General features: G+C 44.0%; 1 protein-coding gene across 6 annotated transcripts in view; it reads right to left on the bottom strand.

The window, feature by feature from the left end:
• TMTC1 (transmembrane O-mannosyltransferase targeting cadherins 1) overlaps positions 1-25,336 on the bottom strand; it is a 224,796-nt gene that overhangs the window by 46,242 nt on the left and 153,218 nt on the right. For all 6 annotated transcript variants that reach the window (XM_075940705.1, XM_075940703.1, XM_075940711.1 and 3 more), the window contains one exon: positions 20,389-20,502. In XM_075940705.1, the coding sequence (XP_075796820.1) occupies positions 20,389-20,502 (114 nt within the window). The remainder of the gene's footprint in view (positions 1-20,388; positions 20,503-25,336) is intronic.

Here is a 25,336-nt window from a genome sequence, read left to right as displayed (position 1 = left end):
GCTCGTGGCTTTATGAATTTTCATGATAGTCTAAGAACCTGCTGGAGGAAAAGGACTTGCAGATTGAGTACAAGGGAGATAAAAGGATTTTATGTCAAACACAGTACTGAGACTAAAAATAAAAACTAATTTGCTAACCTCTAAGTTCCCAGTGATGCTGAGCTATGAGGGACATGCTGTAGGAACAGTTCGGCAAGTCCTCTCATTTGTACACAAATGACAAGAATTCATACACAATACCCTTTCCTAATAAAATTTTGGGAGCACGTCTACCTTTTTTTCTAGCCTCTTTAAAAAAAAAGTAATCCACTAAATTCATGAAAATGCATTTTTACAAGAACACACTCAAATTCTAGCTCCTAAAAAATCCATGCAAAGCTTCTAAAAAATTGATCTCTAAGAAAAGCCACAATAGGCTTGCCTAATACAGAAAGAGAACAGTTTAGGTATCGCTACGTAATCCAAGAAAACTACATAAAAGCAACAAAGTGCAAGACATTATAAGATCAGCTACAGAACCAAATTATTGGGGACAATATAACAAAACATAAGAGCACAAGAAGGACCATACCGGGCCAGACAAACGGTCCATCTATCCCAGTAGATGGCCAATGCTAAGTACCCCAGATGGAATGCACAGAATGGGGAATCATCAAGTGATCCATCCCCTGTCATAAGCAGTTGGTGCAGGCAGGGCTGGGGGAGGCATGCCTCCTGCCCCACCTACAACCCTGCCCCCTCTGCTGAGGCCTCGCCCCTTCTACAGGGTGAGGAGGAGGCGGGACACCATGCTGAGCATGCACCTACCCCACCACAGGGAGGGAAAGGTGGGGGAGGCAAGTGTACATGTGCCTCAAGATCCTCATCCCTAGAGCACCAGGGAGGGCAAGCGGCATTCATCTCCAGTCTCCTCAGCTAGGAGCATGGGAACGGCAGGCATTGAGGGTAGCAACACTCCACCACCAGAACACCTACAGCAGGCATTCTGTGGGCAGGGCCATGCCTGGTGGTTTGAGAAGGCAAAGTCTTCCCACGCCTAAGCTAGTGGACACCCATGCCCATCACCCATTCAGGGCTGGCCATGAGGTGAACTGAGGTGGCCGCTTCAGATGCCAGACTGTGGGGGGACGCCACTAGGACCCACAGTGTAGAAAATTTGTGTCTTTTGCTGGTGCATATGTAGGTAGCAAAGCAGTACCATGAGAGGAGTAGAACAGGAAGAAGGCAGAATTGAGACCTTTCAAAGTTTTGGCCCAAGCGAGGGGACATGGGGACGTCATTTGAGCTCCCCACCTCAGGTGCCAAAATGTTGTGGGCCGGCCCTGCACCCATTTCCAGCTTCTGACAAACAGAGGCCAGGGCATGATTCCTGCCTGTCTTGGCTAATAGCCACTGAAGGACCTATCTTTCATGAACCAGTCTAGTTCTTTTTTAAACCCTATTATAGTCTTGGCTTTCACAACATCCTCTGGCAAGGAGTCCCACAGGATAACTGTACATTGTGTGAAGAAATACATCCTTTTGTTTTAAACCTCTGCCTACTACTATCATTCAGTCACCTCTAGTTCTTCTGTTATGAATAAGTAACACTTCCTCATCTACTTTCTCCACATTAGTCTTGATTTTATAGATCTTGATCTCTTAAGAAGAAAAGAATGGTCATACTGGGTCCATCTAGCCCAATACCCTGTCCTCTGACAGTGGCCAATGCTAGGTACCCCAGAGGGAGTGAACAGAACAGGTAATCATCAAGTGCTCCCTCCTCTGTCACACATTCTCAGCTTGTGACAATAAGAGGCATGGGGCACCATTTCTACCCATCCTAACTAACAGCCATTATTGGTCCTGCTGAAACAAAAGACAGGACTATCTAGCACTTTAAAAGTTTATTAGGTGATGAGCTTTCATGGGCCAGACCACGATCAATGATCTGAGTAAGTAGGTCTGGCCCACGAAAGCTCATCACCTAATAAACCATCTTGTTAGTCTTTAAAGTGCTCCATAGTCCTGTCTTTTGTTTCAGCTAGACCAGACTAACATAGCTGCATCTCTATCACTATTTTTGGCCCTATCCTTCATGAATTTATCTAGTACTTTTTTTAACCCTGTTAAAGTCCTAGTCTTCACAACTTCCTCTGGCAAGGAGTTCCACAGGTTGTGCACTGCATGTTTTAAACTTGCTGTTTCAATCATTTCCCCCCGTAGTTGTCTCTTTTCCAAGCTGACAAGTCTCAATCTTATTAATCTCTTCTCAAATGGAACCTGACAATTGTTTCTACTGCCCTTTTCTGAACCTTCTCCAATTCATACATATATATCTATCCATCCACAGTACACCTACTTCTTGAATACTGCGTGCAGATGTGATTACTCATTTCAAATATGAAATGAGCAATCACATCTGCACGCAGTATTCAAGAAGTAGGTGTACTGTGGATTTATATAGAGGCAATATGATATGTTCTGTCTTACTAACTTTACTGACTGCAACTGCACACTGTGTTATTGTTTTCAAAGAACTATGCATAATGACTTCAGGATTGCTTTCTTGAGTGGTAACAGCTAATATATACCCCATAATTTTGTACGTATCGTTAGGATGATGTTTTTCAATATGAATTACTTAGCATGTATCTACACTGAATTTCATCTGCTATTTTGTAGTCCATTCATCTAGTTTTGTGAAATCCCTTTGTAACTCTTTGCAGTCTGCTTTGGACTTCATCTATCTTGAGTAGTTTTGTATCATCTGCAACTTTTGTCATTCCATTCTTTAGCCTTTTCCAGATCATCTATGAATATGTTGAACAGCACTAGTCCCGGTACAGACTCCACTAGTTATCTCTCTCCATTCTGAAAACTGACCTTTTATTCTTACCTTTTGTTTCCTATCTTTTAACCAGTGACTGATCTAAGTTTGCAGATGATACCAAACTGGGTGGGGTTGCAACTTCTTTGGAGGATAGGGACATAATTCAAAATGACCTTAGCAAGTTAGAGAAATGGTCAGAGGTAAACAGGATGAGGTTTAATAAAGAGAAATGCAAAGTGCTCCACTTAGGAAGGAACAATCAGTTCCATACATACAAGATGGGAAGCGACTGTCTAGGAAGGAGCATGGCAGAAAGGGATCTAGGGGTCATAGTGGACCACAAGTTGAATATGAGTCAACAGTGTGATGCTGTTGCAAAAAAAGCAAATATGATTCTAGGTTGTATCAACAGGTGTGTTGTAAGCAAAACTCGTGAAGTCATTCTGCCGCTCTACTCTGCACTAGTTAGGCCTCAGCTGGAGTACTGTGTCCAGTTCTGGGCGCCACATTTCAAGAAAGAGGTGGAGAAATTGGAAAGGGTACAGAGAAGAGCGACAAGAATGATTAAAGGTCTAGAGAACATGTCCTATGAAGCCAGGCTTCGTGAACTGGGCTTGTTTAGTTTGGAAAAAAGAAGATTAAGGGGGGACATGATAGCGATTTTCAAATATCTAAAAGGGTGTCACAAGGAGGAAGGAGAAAATTTGTTCCTCTTGGTTTCTGAGGACAGGACAAGGAGTAATGGGCTTAAAGTGCAGCAGGGGAGGTTTAGATTGGACATTAGGAAAAAATTCCTAACTGTCAGGGTGGTCAAATACTGGAATAAATTGCCAAGGGAGATGGTGGAATCTCCCTCTCTGGAGATATTTAAGAACAGGTTAGATAGACATCTGTCAGGGATGGTGTAGATGGAGCTTGGTCCTGCCTTGAGGGCGGGGGGCTGGACTCGATGACCTCTTGAGGTCCCTTCCAGTCCTATGATTCTATGATCCATGAGAGAACCTTGCCAAAAACTTTCTGAAAAACTAAGTACACTTTATACACTGAATTCCCCTTGTCCAAGTGCTTGTTGATCTCCCCTCAAAGAATTCTAGTAGATTGGGAAGGCCTGCTTTTCCTTTACAAAAACCATGTTGACTCTTTCCCAAAAATCATGTTCATATATTTGCCTGATAGTTCTGTTATTTTACTACAGTTTCAACCAATTTGCTTGGCACTGAAGTTAGACTTATCTGCCTGTCATGTCAGCATTGCCTCTGGAATCTTTTTTATAAATTAGCTATCCTCTACTCATCTGGTATAGAAGCTGAATTAAATGATAGGTTACATACCACAGTTGGTATCTTCTGTCTCTAACAATAGCTCATTCATGGTTTTCCAAATCTAGCTCCTTGCATCTTGCCTGAGCAGATATGACCAAATCATGACTATCATGTTATAAAATTCATGAGACTTCCTGGAAAGAACTGGACTCTTACAGAAAGTTGTTACTTTAATTAGGACATAACATAGTCCCATTTATACTCCCATTCTGTCCATTATTCTGCATATACCTCTTCATCTCAGTAACATTGATGTGGGCATCCGACCTACCTGGCACCGGTCCAGCTTTTATACCAGACAGGCCCAAAATGATATGAATCCTATACACAGAAAGGATCCGTTCAGCTTGACAGTCAAGTGGTCCTGCCTATTTATTCTGGCCAACATATAGTCAGGGCTGAAACAGAAGAGGAAGAAAGAGGGCAGAAAGATAAGCCACTTGTGCACCTTCCCATATTCCCAGGCTGCCTGGGGTCTTCCCCAACCTTTAGCACAAGTTAGAATATGCTGGAGCAGTCCAGGGGCTACTCGATGATGCATACATCTCCATTAAACCATAACCCTATCCAGGATATAGTCGGGGTTGCTGACTAGGACAAGAATCTGCTCAATACTACCAACAGTGTTCAAAACATCCTGAAGCTATGTCCTCACAAGGCAAGAGCTAGACAGGAAGCAATTCCTCCACTGTTGCTAGGGGAGCCTTGGTAAGATTGGAGAAAGCAAATGTCTTCTGGAATGATACAGTATGAAGCAATGGTCATGCAGTGACTCCTGAGGATGGCATGGTCCATTCAAAAATATTTCTGGAAGTGACCCAAAAAAGCTTCATAAGGTAAAGCACAGAAATCTTATGGATTGTTGTGGGGGAAACTATAGTTGTGGGGAATCAGGGAAAAGCATATGAATCCAAAATCGCCAATGAACTTGAGTCTCTCCAAAATAACTATTACCCACTGGCAATACTCCTCAAGAATTCATGGGGAACAGGTGTGGTTTTAGAGGATTGGAGAAGAACAAACATCCCATTTTTAAAATGAGGAACAAAGAGAACCTAGGTGGGATGAGTTTATAGACCAGTCAGCCTAATGTCAAAACATGGAAAGATACTGGAACAAAATTATTAAACAATCCATTTGTAAGCACCTAAAGGACAACAGGGTGATAAGTAATAGTCAACATAGATTTGTCAAAAATAAATCTCGCTAAATCAATCTCATTTCCTTTTTTTTGACAGGATTATTGGCCTCATGGATAGTGGGCAAATTGTAGACATGATTTATCTTGATTTTAGTAAGGCTTTAGACACAGTCCTATGTGACATTCTAATAAGCAACCTAATAAAATATAGTCCAGATGAAATTATTTACAACAGGTTAAAAAGACTGTACTGAAATAGTAGTTATCAATGGTTCCCACTATCAAGATGGGAGGAGACATCCAGCAGGGTACATAGGGGTCTATTTTGGGCTCAGCACCATTTAACATTTTCATTAATGACTTGGATAATGGAGTGGAGAGCATGCTTACACAATCTGTGGACAACACCAAGCTGGAAGGGATTGTAAGCATTTTGGAGGACAGGATTAGAATTGAAAAGGACCTAGATAAATTGGAGAATTGGTCTAAAATCAACAAGAGAAAGTTCATTAAAGAGAAGTGCAAAATACTACATGTTTGGAGAAAAAAATCAAATGCACAAAAAGAGAACTGGAAATACCTGGGGAAGTGGCAGTACTGTAGAAAAGGATCTGGGTGTTCTAGTGGATCTGAAATTAAATACGAGCAAACAATGTGATGCAGTTGCAAAAACCCACTAATATTCCAAAGTGTATTAAGAGGAGTGTCTCATCCATGACATGGGAAGTAACGGTCCCACTATACTCAGCACTGGTGAAGTCTTAGCAGGAGTACTTTCTCTAGTTTTGGGCACTACACTCTAAGAAAGATGTGGATAAATTAGAGACAATCCAGAAGATGTCAACAAAAATGATGAAAGTTTAAAAATACCTGACCCTTGAAGAAAGGTTAAAAAAAACTGGGCATGTTTAGTCTTGAAAAAAAAGAGGACAGGAAGACCTGATAACAGTCTTTTAATTAGGGATGTAAAAAGTTAACCAGTTACCCAGAAAGCATTAGCCTTACCAGCATGCTTATCTGGTAACTGGTAAACCAGAGGGCTGCGACCGGCCGGAACAAAGCCCTAGCCCATGTCAAATTATACGGGAGGGCTGGCCAGAGCAAGCCCTCCCTTTGCAGCAGATGGCCCAGCCAGAGCAAGTCACTTGACTACAGGACCCCAGCTCTCCACGTCATGTAACCAGTTAACATTTTAAAATGGGTATTTACATCACTTCTTCTACTATGATAAAGGTTTTTATAAAGACAATGGGGTTTAGTTGTTCTCCATATTTAATCAGATAGGACAAGAAGCAATTAGTTTAATCTCCAGGGATGATTTAGGGGGAAAAAAACTTTCTAACAAAGATAGTTAAATACTAGAATGGGTTTCCAAGGGAGGTTGAGGAATCCACCACTGCTGTCAGGGATGGTATAGGTTTACTTTGTCTTGCCTCCCAGCAGGGGATGGACAAAATAACCTCTCAAGGTCCCTTTAAGCCTCACATTTGAATGATTCTCTTACTTCCCATTGCCCGCACCTCATATCTAAAGTAAAATAATTGCAGAGAGGGAGTTTTATGATAAGATGCTAGGAAAATGGAGTGGTCTTTAAGCACCAAGTCCTAACACGTAGAGATGTTTACTCCATTGAAAACAAAAATCAATAGAGCAGTGACATTTGAGTTTTGATTGCACTGCCACAAGGCAACAGGTCTTTCCTGTACCAGATGGGACCTTGCCATAGCAGAGTAATTTTGAATGCTACATATCCTCTTACAAGGCCCTGCAGAAAGGTCCTACATATGAGTATAGAATTTAGAAAAGGTTGCTATATGTATATCTGTCTCTCTGGGCAGAAGCACCTGGTGCCTGTCACTGTCAATACTTGATATGTGGCGGGTATAAAGCAGAGCAAGGCAGTAGGAGTGGAATATACTGTTTTGTATACTCTCCACTAATAAATTTTAAACATAAACTCCTTTGGTTAAAGCAAAGAGCCTAATGCTCCATTGTACTGCCTTGTGGCATCTGTTAAGTCTGTAGTTCAGGTTTATATCAGGCATCCTTTTCAGCCAGCAAGTGTTATTACATCACTAAGCAATTCTCTCAAGTTATCTACACTTATTAATGCAGTCTATTAGTTTAGTCTTTCCAAATATGGTTTCATCAAACCCCAGACTACAGAGATCACCAGGAATGCCTACTCTGGGTGTCATAAGGGCATTCAAGCTATCAGGAGTGAACACAACCATGGCTATCACAGTGTAGCAGCAGAGCAAATTCTGACTCATTGTAAAAACAGGCTAACAAATGGTGTTAGTATTATAAATCTTTCCAGAAATAAATCACAGATGGTATTCAAGGCCACCTGCAGTTTGCGCTGAAAGGAGTTCTTAATATTATATGCATAAAAAATATAAGGTCATGCAAACAAGATTTTGTTTTAATATACAAAGAGTACAATTCAACACAGTTTAAACAACCCCGTATTGCAAATTTTAAAATATATAAAAAGTCAGTTTGTAAGGGAGTGTGGGAAAACAAAAAAAATAAGTCTCAGCAATACGCTCTAGGGTTTTGTTTTTAAATGGGGAAGAGAATGGAGTGGTGTGTCTGGTTAATGTCCAACTCATCACAAATGAAGTTATGATGCAGCTTTTTCTCAACGTGGGGCAGCAGGAAATGTTGATAAGGCACATATACCTATGCACCCTTTGTTTGAGCCTTTCTCCTGCAGGATCTCATGACGTCATGGTAATGCAATTCAGTATTTCCCCTGAAATTTCCAGCTTTTTATAAATGAAGCCCTAAGTAGTTACACTTGTGTTTCTCAAAGCTCAGACTCTTCCTCTCCTCTACTATTTCCAGCCAGTAAACCAACTTCTTTGTCTCCTATCCCTTCCTCCACAGGGAATTCTTCCCTCTAGGGCAGATGTTCTCCCTAAGGCCTATGGGACAACTCCCTCAGGAGTCCCCTTTGCTGTCCAGATGTTATGAGGTCAGAATAGAAAACCCAAAAGGGCTGTCTGAGGGTATGTCTACACTACCCTCCTAGTTCGAACTAGGAGGGTAATGTAGGCATACCGCACGTGCAAATGAAGCCCGGGATTTGAATTTCCCGGGCTTCATTTGCATAAGCGGGGAGCCGCCATTTTTAAAACCCCGCTGGTTCGAACCCCGTGCAGCGCGGCTACACGGGGCACGAACTAGGTAGTTCGAACTAGGAAGCCTAGTTCGAACTACCGTTACTCCTCGTGAAATGAGGAGTAACGGTAGTTTAAACTAGGCTTCCTAGTTCGAACTACCTAGTTCATGCCCCGTGTAGCCGCACTGCACGGGGTTCGAACCAGCGGGGTTTTAAAAATGGCGGCTCCCCGCTTATGCAAATGAAGCCCGGGAAATTCAAATCCCGGGCATCATTTGCAAGTGCGGTATGCCTACATTACCCCGCTAGTTCGAACTAGCGGGGTAGTGTAGACATACCCTGACTCACTTTCTCAAACACAAAATACATGTGTATGTGTGTATATTTTCCCTCCCCATTTTATACTTATGTACAGATATATTCACACCCATACCCACACACCCAGTAGAACCTCAAAGATATAAACACAAGAGTTACAGACATGCTGGTTTTGCCTCCCTCCCTTTGGAGGAGAATGTGCTATTTTACCTCCCCACCCCAGGAAGGGGCCATGCTATCTTATCAAACACACAGGTGCACCCTCTCTCCTGTACTTTATTCAGTTACATACATTTCAGAGTTATGGGCAACCTCCATTCCCTAAGTGTTCATAAATGAGGTCCTACTCTGTGTGTGTGTACACACAGACTAAATGCATATAGCTACAAATACTTTTTATTGTATTATGCAATATCAAATACCAAATATTATATAAAATTTAAGTTCAGATTGTAAACAGGAACTAATTCACTTCTTTGCCCAGGTTTCCCATGGGAGATAGAACCTTGGAGAGTAGCTCTGGATTGCTTCAAGATGACTAATTTCCTCTACCTTCTAAATGTCTCTGTCCCTCCCCCCTTCCCCTGCCTTCCTCTTCTTCTTCTCCTGTTTCACTTTTGTGACTATTCACTCAGCAGCAAAAATCACTTATAAATAATTAATTCAGTTATAAATAAACTATGTCTCCATTTGAAGATCATTGTATCCTCTCAAACCCAAAGATAACTCTCTTCTGTGCCTGTAACTTAATCTGAAAACAACAATATACTCTTGTGAAAAAGGATTAGGACCAAATTTCTGAGACAGCTGCCAAGTCTGAATGCCCCAAAATTGTGGTGTTCCATTTTGGGTGCCAAAATGTTTGCCTACCTCAAAAGAGAGTTGGGCTGCACAAAACGTCATTTGTGCAACCAAATTAAGCAACGCTTCTTATTATGTGACAACGCCTTAGTGAAAATCTGTTGATACACAGAAACCCAAGACTCAGAAGAGTCAAGACTCAGCCAACAAAAACCTCATGCCTAAAATCTGGGAACCACAATTTTAACCATGGAAATAGAGATGACAGGATAAGACCACTTTCAGTGTTTAGTTGTGAATTAACACAATTTTTCAGGTTTGCACTTTTCGTGCTTGCCACAATGCTTATTAAATCAAAAATAACAATTGGTTGGAATTGATTTTTAAAACTCTGCTATCTTCATCCATACACATCAGCTTACATTCATTCCTGATGAAGGCAACGTAGCACTTAGGAAGAAGGGAAAAAACTGAAAATTTAACAGCAATCAACAACAAAAAATTTTCATTAGCCCTTTGTAAATATTCATCATATCAGCATGAAACTGAGTGACCTGATAGTCTCTCTCATACACACAGATAAGACGGGATTTATTTCATGTTAAGGTTAACATTTTTTTTTCATCTCAGGCAACAGAAGAGCATAGTGAGCAGAAGTAGAAAATCTGCAATGACCACCCTTTAGTCTAGCTTTTCCCAACCTATTACAAAATAGTATTTTATTACCTTAACTTTTTTTTTATTTTGTGAAGCAACAAGTTTGTTCTGGGACCACAACAGCATGGTTGAGAAACTACTAAAGAGGTCTATTACAGTGATGTGTTTATTGTTCCACTGCAGGTTAGCTAAAAGGTTCATAACCCATTACAACAATTCCAGAATGCCAACTATTCGTGAAATCTAGTTTATACATATTTTAGTTTGCCTCCCCAAAGGCCTGTGCTTCCAGGTTAGATTTTAATGTTTATTTCTGTATCTGAAGAGAGAAACTTTTGCATATTTATGCACACACAGAGAGTTGAGTTTTTCTTATAAATGATTATGTTCCTCTCTAGTTTTACATTTGGTCTCAGTTTTCATGTTCCCCAGCCACAGCACAGTTATAAAATTAGGCTACACACTAATTCACAAAGTTAAGATTCAATACTCCACATTGAGTGCTTAATGAATTTTCTAAAGGGTGATCTGCCAACATTTCAAACAAACATTCATTTTAAAGAGATAGTCAATGGGACCTCTGTCCTTTGCAAATATATTGCTCAGCAGGTTTATCATCAGAAAATGTTCTTCTGTATCATTGATTAGCTCCACAGAAACCAATGGAGCAATGCCAATTCATGTCAGCTGAGGATTTGATCCAGCCAGTCCCCTTAAAATAGGAATGCAAACAAATGGTTAAAGCTCTATTCCTGGCTGTTATCAATGTGCGAACGTCCTGCAATCTACTCATCTGTAGAACAGTTATATTACTTCCTTTAAAGAACTGTTACATCACTGAGCTAAATGACTGCAAAACAATTAAACATTGACTGAAAGATACTGTAAGTCTCAAATATTAGTATTAATTATAGTAATTTTGATAGGGGTTTAGATGTCCTAGTACATTGTGACATCATAATTTTTGTTTAGCAAATTTTCATACTTAATCTCATATTAAAATTGCAACAAAAACAACACCAGTTGCAATTTGCCATAAAACGATGAAAGCAAGCTAAAAAGATCAGCAGGACATCAACACTGCTCCTTATGCAAAGGGGCTGCAGTACAACAATATGTCGCTTTCCTTTTCTTACCCTTGAAGAAACTGCATACATGGTCTTTGCAGTGCTCCGCACCATTGCTTAAACAGGAGCAAGAGACCAAGATTGACAATCTCCCTCTATATAAGGTAACCTACTTTCTTACCACTGGCTTCCTAGGGCCTCATCTGTAATTTTGGGAGTCTAAGGCCATGTCTTCACTAAATGGAAGATCAACGCTGCCACGATCGATCTTCTGTAGTTCAATTTAGCGGGTCCAGTTAAGACTTGCTAAATCAAACACAGAGGGCACTCCCATTGATGGCCAGTCTGCAAGGACTCCTCATTTTTTGAGGAGTAACATTAGTTCAAACCAAGAGGTTTGGTTCGAACTAACGCGTCCCAGTGCGCACTTTCACTTTCAAAGCAGCTGTTAATCAGAGTAATGTGCTGGCGAGATCATGCTAATGAAGCACGGGATATTTAAATCCCCACTTCATTGACTATTTCGAATGCCTACATTTGCATCCCTAGTTCGAACTAGGGTGCAAGTGTAGACATATCCTTTAGTATTACAGTCACATTGTGAGAAAATGTTGGTGCAAAAGTTAGAATCTGTGTGGGTGCTTTTACTAACATTCTCAAGACTGGAAATTTTAGGGAGGCTATACTCACTGGGGAAAGTCTGGCTTTGGAATTTGCTTATAACCATGGCATATATCTAGACCCTGCACTCATCACCATGTTATTTACTTACCTTTTCCACTGGTTGAATAGAGTTAGAATTTGTTGAACATCTAGGTATAATGAAATACCTGTTGACTCAGGACTTCAAACAACTGGGATTGATTGTGTGCAATTTAAAATATGGTATTCTATTTGCAATTTTTTACCCACATTGATTAACATTTAAGAATACAGGCCCCAATGCTCAGGGATATACACAGTAAGATAGGGGGTGCTCGGGCAGAAGAGACAACATGAAAAAAAGAGACGAAAGTTGGACAGAGAAGTGGAGCAGGAGTGTCAATGTATCAAATATTAATATCCCCATTGTACAGATATGGAAAACTCAGGCACAGAAAGATTGAATGATTTGATCAAGGTCACACATCTAGTCAGTGGTAAAGTCACAAAGCAGAACTTAAGGAAGCCAATTCTTAGTTTGAGCTCCAAGCACTAGACAACACTTGTTTTTCTATGCATATTATTAAGCAGGGTTAGAATGTTAACGCTTCAGGGTGGATACTTACAGCTTGATTTTATTAGGTGTCAGGCAACCCCTGCTCCCACTGAAGTTAAAAAGAGCTGAAGCTACCTAAATCCTTTGAGGATCAAGCCTTTTACATGGCATAAGTACTACAGACATCATCATCATCACAGGCTACCTATCTAATAAAATTTAATAAATATGGTCTGCAAACAATTGTAAAATAGCCTCCTGTGTAACTGAAATACTGCAGAGCAGAAGACAGGATAATTACAGGTTGGTGCTGCTTAGCTAGAGATATAGCTGAGCAAAATCTATTGTCAGAAAATACTATAAACTCGGAGTAACACACAAGCAGCTGCCTGCACTAATGGCAGTGTCAATATGGGGAGGGAGGAGCAGTTAAGCTGCCACGGGTACTAGTAAGTTCTCTTTCACAGATGGCTAGCGTTTGCCAATACTTACAAAAAACCCTAATGGATCTCCACATTTTTGTTGAATGCCTCTCACATTCATTTTCCAGACACGGTGGAAGGCAGCAAACATTGTCCTTCCAGCTAATCATGATTAGCTGAGGGTCTGTTTCACAGACATCAATATTATTCCTTAGTTGGCCAGAGGACAGTCTAATTCTAATTGGACAGAGGTAACTTCTGACTTTCCATTGCATTTAGGGTCTAAGCAAGCAGCAGTTCAATAAGAAAATGTTCCCTGCCATTTTTCTGTTAGAATTTTTTGCCATGAACCACTTCAGAAATTTTTGAAGTGGCCCCAGGCTGCACCAGAAGGGGCAGGGCTTCAAGCAGAAGGTGTGGGGCCAAGATACTTCCTTGCTTTGCCACCCACAGACCATGATTGGTCTAGGGGCGGGAGAGCACCTTTGCCCCCCCCTCCTCCAAGGTTCCCCCTAGGTGCCCATGCCCCTGACGGTGGGAGGAGACTTTGCACACTCCCTCTTCTGCCCCCAGGTCAATCAGGGCTTCGGGGTAGCACGTGAAGCCTCCTCCCACCCTGCCAGGAGTGCGTGGTGCTTCTAAGCATCACGTGATCCTGGCAGTGCAGAGGAAACTCTGTGCATTCCCTCCTGCCCCCAAGCCCTAATTGGCCTAGGGACGGGGGAGCAGCAGGGCCTCCATGGGCCAGATCAACCTGCTTGGTGGGCCAGATTCGGCCTGTGAAAGCCTTTTGCCCACCCCTGCCCTATGCACATGTCCTCTTGCACCAAGCTATGTTCTACATGCCTTTCATGCCATAGTTCCCACTAAGATGCATGCTTGCATTTCCATGAGGAAATGAAGGACCATGCAGCTACCACCTGGACCCTGGAAAGAGGATGTTGAAGGTGAGGTGGTAGGAGCAATAGGGAGTGGGTGGGGGTGGGAAAAGTAAGTTTGCGGCATCCTAGGACTCACAACCCCAGTTGAGCTGGGTGTGGCAGCCCAGGAGAGATGCAACTTGTCCCAGTGGCTGCCTCTGGACAGCTCTAGTAGCACTGCAGCAGCACAGACAGAGGAGAAAGTCCAATTTTGTCATCTCTCCCAGCTCCAGGTGCACTGCTGCGGTAGGGAGAGCGGAGAGGGACAGTGAGGGGGAACACCTTAGCCTGCCAGTTCTGGCCCCTCCCCTGCTGAAAGTGACTGGCAGCTGAACTCAGTATCTCATAGCTTCCAGATTACTCAGGTGCACAGTATGAAGCAGGATAACTTTGCCTGGCTCCTTGTCACTTGTTTATGGGTTATTTTGCTCACTGTTGCTTTATTATTTATTTTTGCTCTTCTCTGTGTGTGAAGTATTAAAATAAGAGTTGATACCCCGAAGAAATTGTATGAGCCCGAGTAAATGCCTTTTATTCTCCAGTATCAGAATATATGTTATTATTTGCAATGAGAGCATGACTATATCTAGTTGATTCATAGATTTGCTTAGCATCTTAGATCTCAGCTATGTGGGCAGATAATATGCGTCCTGCCAGTAAGTGCAGGGGGTGATCCCACGCTCTCCCCTCGGTGAAGGAGCAATGAGCCGGGGGAGAGGAGCAGGGTAGGGCCGCATCACTCCACTTCTCCCCTCCCCCACTGCTGCGGGTGAGTGTGTGTGTGGGGGGGTGGGGGGGCACTGATCACAGCTGTAGGCCCCAGACCGCCTGCTAGTCCACCAGGCCACCAAGAGGCTCTGGCCTCTTATCCCTCCCACCCATGCCCCACTTGTGTTTTCTCACATGCCACCCCTACCTAGAAGGGAGATAGTTTTGTGAACTTCAAAAGTCCATAGCATGGTAGTGATTTAGCAGATGCTTCATCTTTTGAGAACAGCTTTCTGCGAAGATTTAGTGGTGAATGGTTAGGAGGAGGTTATTAAATTGGGCCTCTGGGGCACATTTTTATGCTTTCATTTAATAGCCATGTCTTTGTTTTATTTATACAGCTGTTTTCAGTATGCCACATTTTGGTGTATTTACTAGCTTGAGTTCTTAGAAAGGATGATAAAATAGATGTACTCCAAAGGCAGTGTTAATTTTATTTTTGATTTCATATTAAATACACATCTTAAGCAGTGCACCTTGTTAAATATCCCTTCTTCTTATCTATGAACTTTTAAAAATATACATCTCATTTTTTTGTTTGTAGTGGTGGCACATACCCACAAATTGCCTTGATATTGGTGCACGTTCCAAAATTCAATCTGACCATGGATGGAACAAATTAGAGGGAATTCTGTTTCCCAACTTCTCTTTTCTGCCCATCTTTTCTCTTTTTCTGTGTTTGTCCCTTTTTCCTCTCTGGTGTGATTTTTTTTTTTTTTTTTTTTTTGGTATCTGTTTTTTGCTGTTTATTTTTCTCTATCTTTTATTGCTGCTCTTTCTTGTGTTTGTGCTTCTCCCACATTCCCACAACTCTGAAAGAGGCTGCATGCTACAAGGGTGCCCGTTCATTGAGCTGTGGGGGCCAGTTGCACAAAACAACAGAAGGAAATCATTTTGGGAGTCCTGAAACTCAGGAACCCCTTGATCGAATAACCCCAAATTTGGCTCATGAACACTGCCTCAGGCCTCCACGGTCACATCAAATTTCCAAGTAATCCAAGTAACCAGTTAGATTTTAGAGCAGTAACAACAGTCAAGTTTACAAGCATGTAAATTGGTGGGAATGGAAACCTTCCATCCTTTTTTTCTGGGTTAGCACACAGACGTTATAAAAACATGCCTTTTCTTAAATACCATTCTTAGTTTGGGTCCCCCAAAATTTAGTGAGTGTCATGCACTACCTTGGGTAAAACTTGACAGACTATTTTGACCGTCATCAACAGCTTGATCTCTAGCTCTGAAGACAAAAAGCCACAAACACCCTAGAAACGTTTTGAAAATTGGCTATTTTGGAAGTGACGGCATATTTCCACAACCTCTAGCACAAATGACCCCAAATTTGAGTCAACAACCCTTTGGCTTCACCCGCCTGTCTTGAATTACAGGTCTCAAACTCAGGCCCACAGGGTTCCTGGGAGCTGCCATGCTCCCGCCCGTCACCTAGCAGCCTGTAGGGATGTAAAATCCCATTTAATTAGTTAACCAGTTAAACATTAAACTTAACCATTTGACCAACTAAATGGGGTGGGCTGGACTGGAGTGACCCCCTTACTCCCACAGCCAGGCTGGAGCAGCCCCCTGTCTATGGTGGGTGGGGGACTGCTCCATCCCCCACCGGTTGACCGTAACCAGTAAGTCTCACCTGTAAGCCTTAACGGGTGAGGCTTACCAGCTAACCATTAACATCCCTAGCAGTTTACTGGTAATAGTTTACCTGAGACCCACAACACCCAGCCCCAGTGTGAGGCTCCATGCTGAGGTCTGATTGGCAGAGTGCCAGATCAGCAGGTTGGTCTGGTGGCTGTACTGATGATGGCGGCAGGAACGGGAAGCTGTCTGAACAGCTGGGTCCCACTCTGCTCTGTGGTTTTCTGCTCCCTCCCCAATTCCTGCTACCTGCTCCATCTTGACTTTTGGTGTCTGCTGTGTCATTGTGATCTCCAGTTTATCTCCTCCTTCTGACCTCCTGGTATCCTGACTCCTGTCTATGGACTACAGACTCTAGCTCTGACTACTAAGTCTGTTTACCCATGACCCAGCTACGACATTGAGGCACACCAAATTCCAAACAAATCTGATGTACGTATGTCCGTTTTAAAGGATTTAGAAAGGTCAATATTTAAACAGAAGTCGGAATGCAACCTTAACTAGGGTAGTGTGGCTGCGCCCGTCGGAAGGGACAGCATGGTCTGTAGGAGTGGGTGAGGGACTGGGCATCACAAAGCCTTAGTTATAACCCTGGATCTCATACAAACTCACTCTGGGTATGTCTACACTACAGCGTTAATTCGAGTTAACTTAATTCGAAATAGTTAATACACAAAACCTATTTCAAAATAGCGTTTTGCTATTTCAAAATAGTGCGTCCACACTGAGTGGACCCTGAACCGAAGTTAAGGCTGGTAAGAACCAGTGCTGGCAGGGCATCACGTTAGGACTTCTTGTGTGGGGCTGCTGCCTGAGGCTGACTGAGCTCTGTGCTTAAAGGGACCCGACCCCCACCCCAGACAGACAGTTCTCAGGGTTCCCACTTGCTTGTCTACCTCGATGAGGGACAGCAAAGCAGTCCTGTCTTGGAGTGCCCTGAGTGTCTGCACTCGGACACATGGCCCCATGGCAGAGCTGCCCCTTGGCACGCCGGTGCGTTTCGTGGGGTCGTTGCCATCAGCCCGGCTGCACTTGCTGCAGGCTGCCATCGGGGGGCTGTCAGGATCCAGGAGGCCCTGCAGGAAAGCATCCACCCCGAGGAACCCTTAGAGCCACCCCAGTCCTCCCCACCGGGGGCGCGTGCCCCATTCCTCCCTCACGTCCTTCCAGATACCCTTCCCAACCCCCCCTTCCTGATGTCAAATAAAAGACACTTTTTTCATAAACACGAACTGTCTTTATTTAACAAAACTGGGGAGGGGCAATGAAACTCTGGGAAGTCTGGGGAAAGGAGGTGGGAGACGGGAGGAAAGAGAGTGGGTGAGGCAAGGGGGAAAACTGGGAGGAGGGAGCTCGACGGGGAAAGCAAGGGGATGAAGGGGGAGGGGAAGCTCGGCACTCAGGGGTGGGGGTCTCGTCGGGCCACATGTCTCCCAGCACAGCGGGTGCGAGGGCCTCAGCATCCCCGGGCGGATGGGGAGGGCGGTGTGGAGGTTGAGGTGGGGGGTGTGGAGATTGAGGAGGAGGGTGAGGAGGTTGAGAAAGGAGAGGTAGGAGCAGGGGCAGGAGTGGGAAGAGGAACAGTAGCTGGGGGGGCAGCAGGCGCTGGGGTGGCACAGGGCAGCATGCGCTACAGCAGGGCTTGCAGGTGTGAGCACGTGGCACGGTCCTGGGCAAGCTGCTCCCGGCGAAGCTGCAGGTCCTCCTGCACCCAGGCCTGGATGGTGCGGTACAGGGCTCGCAGGGCCCCCAGGTGCTGGGCCCGGTACCCCTCCCACGTCCTGGTGGTCCGGAGGAGCCCTTGGGAGCAGGAGCATGTCCCAGGCGGGGTGGTGCGCCCTGCACATGCAGCTGGTGTGACTGTGAAGAAAGAAGGGGAGTGGTCAGTTCTCCATGGGGACGCAGTGGATGATGCCCAACACCCCCTGCGAGGTGAGGATGACCGTGCCCTGCACCGTCAGAGCCGACGTGCTTGCACAGAGGCCATGTTTGGGATGTCTGGCTCTCCTTGGGAGTGGGAGCTGCCCCAAGACCGCACTCATGCCCCTGTGCTGTGTATAGTGTGGCCATGGTGGGGGCGAGATGGCCCCTGCCTCTGTGTTGAGGGGGCGTGTGAAGGGAGGGTGTCCTGCTGGATCCCGCCCCAGGCTTGGGAGTGTGTCAGGTCTCTTCACACACGTGTGTGGCTTTCGGGCCACGGCCCCTGTGCGGCATGCAGCTGGAGCCAACTCCCCAAGGGTGGCACAGCATGTGCCCGCACGTGCACAGGTGGCTGCGTGATCTATGGGAGGCACGGCCCACGCGCGCAGTCCCTGGTCACCCTTACCCCTCTCCCCCTCCCGCCCTCTGGGGTAGCGGACAGTGACGGCACTTACCTGGTGTGGCCTCCCCTGACGACCCTGCTGACTCCGGTGCCGGGACAGCTCAGGGTTCCCGCTGGCGTGGTACCCTCCATGCTGGCCGCTCTGCCGCACCTGGGTCAGGGCCCTCTGGTCCCGGCTCGCTGCGCCTCGGGGTGGCACAGACCATCCCGCCCCCCAGGATTCGGTCGAGGACAGGGAAATAGAGGCAGGTGTCAGCCCCTGCTGCAGCGCCGCCCCTGGTGGCCCTGGCAAACCCCTGCCATAACTCTTTAATTTTCAAGTGCACCTGCTCCTGGGTGCACCTGTGGCCTTTCTGGGCCATGGTGGCCGCTATGCGGCCATAGACGGCCGCGTTCCTTCTCCTGATGCAGAGATCATGGACATTGGGGGTCTCTTCCAAAACCTCTATGAGGTTCATGATCTCTGCACCAGTCCAGGCAGGTGTGCGCCATCTACGGCTCCTGGCTGGCCCCTGGGTGCTGGGGGACTGGGTGGGGAATGGCTGGCTGCCACTGGATGGGATTGTGTGGCCACTGGGTAAGGGGTTGCAACTGCTGGCAGGCATGGCTCTGGCATGTGCCGTCTGGCCAGAGTCTACCCCTTTAAGGGCTCCGGGGCTGGGGGAGAGGAGAGGAGTTTTCCTTGTTTGGCCCACAGTGGCCACCAGGGGAAACTGGGAAGGGCCGGAGGCCAGCAAATTCGAATTAAGTGTTTACACAGCACTTATTTCGAATTAGCTATTTCAAATTTGGCGTTACTCCTTGTAGAATGAGGTTTACCAAATTCGAATTAAGTGCTCCGCTATTTCAAATTAAATTCGAAATAGCGGTTTGTATGTATAGACGCTATTGAAGTTAATTCGAAATAACGGCTGGTCCCGGCTCGGCTGTTATTTCGAATTAACTTTGCAGTGTAGACATACCCTCTGTGATTTTGGGCAAGTCAACTCATCTTGCTGTTTTAGATTCTCCTCTGTAAAATGGGGACAAAACTATTTACCCACCTAGGCTACGTCTAGACTGCAAGCCTCTTTCGAAAGAGGCTTTTTCGAAAGATACTTCGAAAAAGAGCGTCTAGACTGCAAGCAGTACTTTCGAAAAGGCAAGCCGCTTTTTCAAAAGAAAGCACCCAGGCAGTCTGGATGCTCTCTTTCAAAAAAGCCCTGTTTGCATTCAAGAACGCCTTTTTTCGAAAGAACACTTTCGAAAAAAGGCGTTCTTCCTCGTGAAATGAGGTTTTCCACCATCGAAAGAAAAGCCGCGTTCTTTCAATTTAATTTCGAAAGAACGCGGCTGTAGTCTAGACGCAGGTGAAGTTTTTTCGAAAAACCCTTGAGTCTGGACACAGCCCTACTAGGCAGGGCTGTTCTGAGGATAAAGTAATGCCAGTATTTGTACAGTGCTTTGAAGATGTGAAACTCTGCATAGGTGTTAAGTATTATCATTACTCTACCTTGGTGGTAACAGAATTGGTATGTTTCATACATACATCATTAATAATGTATTAAAATAAATGGCCTGAGAGCCTATAAATACAGCTATGGCAACTCCCTCCCATTTACCAGTGTACATTTAGTGTAACAAATGACACCTCACTGCTTGATGTGTAGCTATGGAAACTTCTGAATGACACACAAAGAATGGGAGAGATGCCAAATTACCTCATTTAATGACATAGAAACACTGAGCCAAAGAGCTTTCAACTTAAACCATAATTGCTACCAAGGAGCTGCCTATTGTTAGGAAAAGAGAAAAACACAACACTTCATATGCCCGATGAGGAAAGTTTAAGTAAACAGTCTTAATAGTTGTTTCAAGGAACTTACCTGAGGGCAGTTTTGTAGTGATAGATGGCTCCACTGTTACGACCCTGGTCTTTCAGAAAATTGGCATAGTTGTAGTGCACCTTGGCATTATGGGGCAGAGTCTGCACACCTGAGCTATAAATGGGAAACAAAAAATGGAAAGAGGTTAACTGTTAAATGTTCAGACAGGTGCCCACAGATTGAGAGCTTTAAATCAGTCACAGTTTTGTACAGATATCACTCTATAAATGCAAAACATTAATTGCAATCTATCACCAGGGATTAAGCATGGGGTTTGTAGCACCAAGGACCTCTGTCCCTAGAGTTGAAGAACAGATCATTAAATTTTCAGAGTAAATGCATCAATTTTGGATGCCCAGTTTATAGACTCTTACTGGGTCTGATTTAAAGATGGCAGGTACTTCGCACCTTTTTTAAAAAATCAGTCCCCTTTCAGGCTTCTCAAGTTGGGCACCCAAAGGCCAAGGAACCCAAGTCACTAGTCACCATTAAAATTCTTAACCTAAGTACCTTAGCTAGAATTAGCAGTGGGTAATAATTCTGCCTGAATCAGCCACTAGAGGGGGATGCCCGATGCACACTGCATAGTGGGTTACACAGGAGCAGAAGGTACCTGGGGCTGAAAAGGAACTGAACTACTGGCATTATCATGTAGAACACATGCAGAAAACCACACATGCACAAATGTTCACTCCATTTCCAAATCAATAAAATGCCTGACTCAGTAGCTGTTCGATTAAATATACAGAAGAGAGCACAACATTGTGCGACTCTAAAAGATATGCTGTAATGATGCTGGACACTAAGAAATAACACAAGAAGGTGCATCATAGGGCATTTATCCTACAAGGAACTAAATGCTCTCTTGCTACACTAAACAGAGACAGACAGCCAGAGGATCTCTGAGGGTTATTTGGAGCAGAGATGGGTGAATAGGTTCATGTCACAAAGAACAAGAACTGACTCAAACTTCAGCCCAATTTCTTTTCACACAGTTTGGTTAAGGTTAAAGTACCCTTGTTTCACTGCTGCTTCCTCCTTCCCATTCACCAGATCAGACCCCAGTCCGATCTACAGAAAGCAGCTGCAGAAATCATGTTTCCAGTCTTTCCACCAGGCTTTGCCTTGCTCCTCCTTTCCAGTCTTAGAGCATGCTGATGTTACTAGGTTCCAAAGAGGAAGCCACGTCTTGGCTCACCTGAGAGACTAGAGAGAGCTGCTTCTGAGACCCACATCACTTTAAAAGGTAATGGGATTAGTCCAGGATGGGACTGGGAGAGGAGCCGATATAGAGGTCTCATAGAAGGCTTGGATAAGAAGAGGAGGGAAGCATATTGGGCCTTGGTGGGAATGAGGATGGGACAGAATGGCATTAGCACTGTGGAGGTGAGAGAAGGAAAGGCACATTGACGTGCATGCACGATGAGAACAAGAACCTTTTTACAGGTATATCCACGCGAACAACAGACCTGTGCTTTGCCTACAGGGGTTAAAAAATTACGTATGGTTTCCTAATCATAAGTTATTTCTAAATTATTTATCACTATGGCACAAGTCATCCTGTGACTAATTGTTGAATTAAAGCAGTTTGTAGATGCTATTCTTAAGAGAATGAGTCTCTATATTAGTTTTTACAAAAATATTATATACCAGCTGCAAGTAATGTGTGAATGCTATGGCTGCATTAATTTCCATTGGCCTTGGGTGCTATTAACTAGTCATTTACAACCTTCAAGGCATTACTAGAATATTAATTCTTATATGGAAATTGAATCATTACATCAATGACTACGCCTTATATGAAAATGTAAGTAGTGACTCAAAACTGTTACCGTCTCAGAGCTATTCAGTAGCTGTAAGTCTAAAGAGTGGTTGATCTCATTATAAAACCCTTGCCCAAACACAGCAAAATGAGTAAGTGGTGAGAATTACATGTTTAATTCTAATGAACTACCGTCTTATTCGTGACACAGGCATTTTTTTTAATAGTATTTTTCTTTTGACAGTTGCCCTTTAAGTATAATTAATCAATCACTACGGTTCATTTATTAAGACCTCCCTACATGAACATTCTCTCTCTGCCTGTGGTGTGTGTATGGAATAAGAAAGAAGGATAATATTTGTATTGCTGCTGGTTTTTTGTTTATTCCTCTTTGCTCAGCCAATAATTCTCATTGACCTATTTGTTCTTTTATATAAACTGATGTGCTGATCCTGCAAATGCTTGACAGAGTACGAGGAGTTTCACTGAATGCCTCAAGAACAGCCACTGTATCAGATATTTGTAGGACATGCGCCTATGTAAATAAATAACACTTCTGAACCATTGTGCTTGATTAGAACAGGATACTTTGTTCTCTGTCTGAAAGAGGAAACAATCGTGTTCATAACCAAAGCCAAGTGAGAAAGGGTGGAGTATAAATAACAAAGCAGCACACAGTGTTTTTCCATTTCTGTTTCCCACCAAGCCCCACTCCCAACCTCGAGAACATATTTTTCCATTATGCATTTCCAAACACTTTTTTTCCTTTAAAGAATTTATTGTAATTATGCCAACTCCAGGGGAAAAAAACCCAAACAAACAGATCCACTGAGTATAAAAGTCACTTTTCAGGAGGATTTTCTTCTCTTCTGACTACTTTGGCATCTTTATCTGTCATAAATGAAAGATAAAAGCAGGCAAGCCATTTGCACATATTTTCTCTCGCACATAAAAATGAACAGCATCAAGTAGTCCCGGTGAGATACAACACACTGTTAGCTACTATTAGAATTCCCAACTTCAAATGTCATCGTTAGCCACATCCTACTTGGCCAATGTTGAGGCTACATCTACACTGGGAAGGTTTGGCAACAACAGTGCTGTTAACATGAAAATGTCACCAACAGTGAAAAACCGTCAAGCCAGTTTTTCTGCCTCCTATTGTTGACATTTCATGGCTATATTGTTAGCATCAGGACGACAGACAGAGCAAAGCAATGTGGGTAAACATCTCACAGTGCAGTGTGGTGGGAAGGCAGATCTGATCCCTGTGCTGCTTGGGATTCCCTCATAGCTTTGTGAGCTATCCCTGCTGAGGGATGTCAAAGCAGCACAGCAGTCTCTCCAACCCTCCCCCTGCAGCAGTAGTCTGCCCTCCCTGCTGTGTTCCTAGCAGGGTAGAACAGGAAGGAGCATTCCAATGATTTACTCTTTGGTTTTCTTCCCCAAATGGAGCAGCTCACTCAGCTGTCAGATACTTCCCAGAGCTTTGAAAAGGGAGGGGCACATGTTTGCAGGGCAGCAGATACCACAAAACACTGAGCACAGACAAGTTACAGAAATAAGTATGTAATCAGGCAGGTCTCACCCACTTGCCAAAACCATCCAAGAACCACAATCCATTCAAGGCTCAGAGAGTGGAATGAAAAGTAGTTGCGACAGACAAAATGAGATGGCAAGAAGCAACAATTACTTAAAAGCTGAAGTTGAAAACAGAAAGGAAAATGGAGAAAACAGGAAATACATTAAAGGCCCCTCCCCAGTGTGCATGGACAGAGACAGATGTCTTGAAATCAAAGTACCATCTACCAAATCAGTTGGTTTTTATCATTTTCCCCATGTATAAGTTTATATTGTGCTAGTCTCCTCATCTCCTTGTTCCTCTTTTTATTTTTCCCTGTTGTTCCCCCGCTTCCTCCCACTGCGTTGTCCCTTTCAGTTTATTGATGTTCTCCCCAAATTCATCCTTCATTTCCCTCCTTCCTTTATTTACAGTATCCCCTTCACTCAGAGCCAGGAGTCCTTTCCCCCTTTCTCCTAACATAGAATTTTCCTGCTCAATGCACCTTTCTCACCCCCCTCCCAGCTTCTGATCCTGAAAAGTCCCATTTGAACTCTTATCCCAGGGAATCCCAGTCCTCATTAATGCTAATGCTTACTTCTGCTCACCAGACCTCAGCATAAAGATATCTCTCCAGCATCCTAGCACCAGGGAGCAGCTATCAAACAGCTCCAGTCCCAGAATTGCCTCCACATACATAAGGTGGCCACCCACAGCATAACGGGAGATGATGGAGGCAGGCAGCAAGCAGGAAGCCTTTGTTGTCTCAAACCTACTTGTATCAGGACTTGCTTATACTGGCCAGCAGATTCAACAGGGAGGAAGAGGCACTAAATCTGCTCTCTCGGCCACTGAAAGCAAGGAAAAGAGGCAGCATAAATTGCAAGAATTTAGGAGGCAGGAGACCTGATCTTCCACTTTCTCAGACTACTAAAACAGCATTTTCTTTGAGAAGATAGTGGGAGGAAGCAGAGATCCCCTTTTCCTAAGTTCTTGTGGTTTTCTTAGCCTCTTCCAAATCCTGCCAATGGATACATCTACTTTGGCAAACAAATCAAGGTTGGAAGTGTCTCTCCCAGCCCAGCCATCTCTGCACATATGGTCATATTCACAATCACCAATGAAAGAAAAGTAAGCACATGCTTCGACATTTCCACTCAAAGATGCCAAGTGCACATGCACCATAGTATACTCAGCAAACTGGAACAATGTAGTTTTGAAGAGTGATTATATAAAACAGAAGTCATTGGGGTGCTGAGACCACAATGATAGGACAGTTGCATGGTTATATGACCAAGTATTACAAACTGGAAGATAGGCAGGAATAGATGCTAATGTAACCCCAATGAGCTCAGTCCTGCTAAACTAGCAATGAATTCAGCCCATTAATTCTGCATATGAAATGGTCCATGAGTTCTTTGTTCCTCCAAAAGGGAGAGGGACCTGTCTACTCAGTCAATATCTCCTGAATCCATCTAATGTGAAATTGCTACCAGGGGATTTTATGAACACCAAAAATGTAATTACAGACTCTTCCCCCTTCATAATGAAGGAAATCTTCCAAACTGCAAGGCAAGAGTTTTCTTTTGAATTGTTGGCAGTAACCTTCGAAGGTTTGGACTGAA

The sequence above is a fragment of the Pelodiscus sinensis genome, chromosome 1, assembly GCF_049634645.1.
Source record: "Pelodiscus sinensis isolate JC-2024 chromosome 1, ASM4963464v1, whole genome shotgun sequence".
Taxonomy (NCBI): domain Eukaryota; kingdom Metazoa; phylum Chordata; order Testudines; family Trionychidae; genus Pelodiscus; species Pelodiscus sinensis.
The sequence above is the reverse complement of the archived record's forward strand: the minus strand, read 5'-3'. Positions and strand labels throughout refer to the sequence as shown.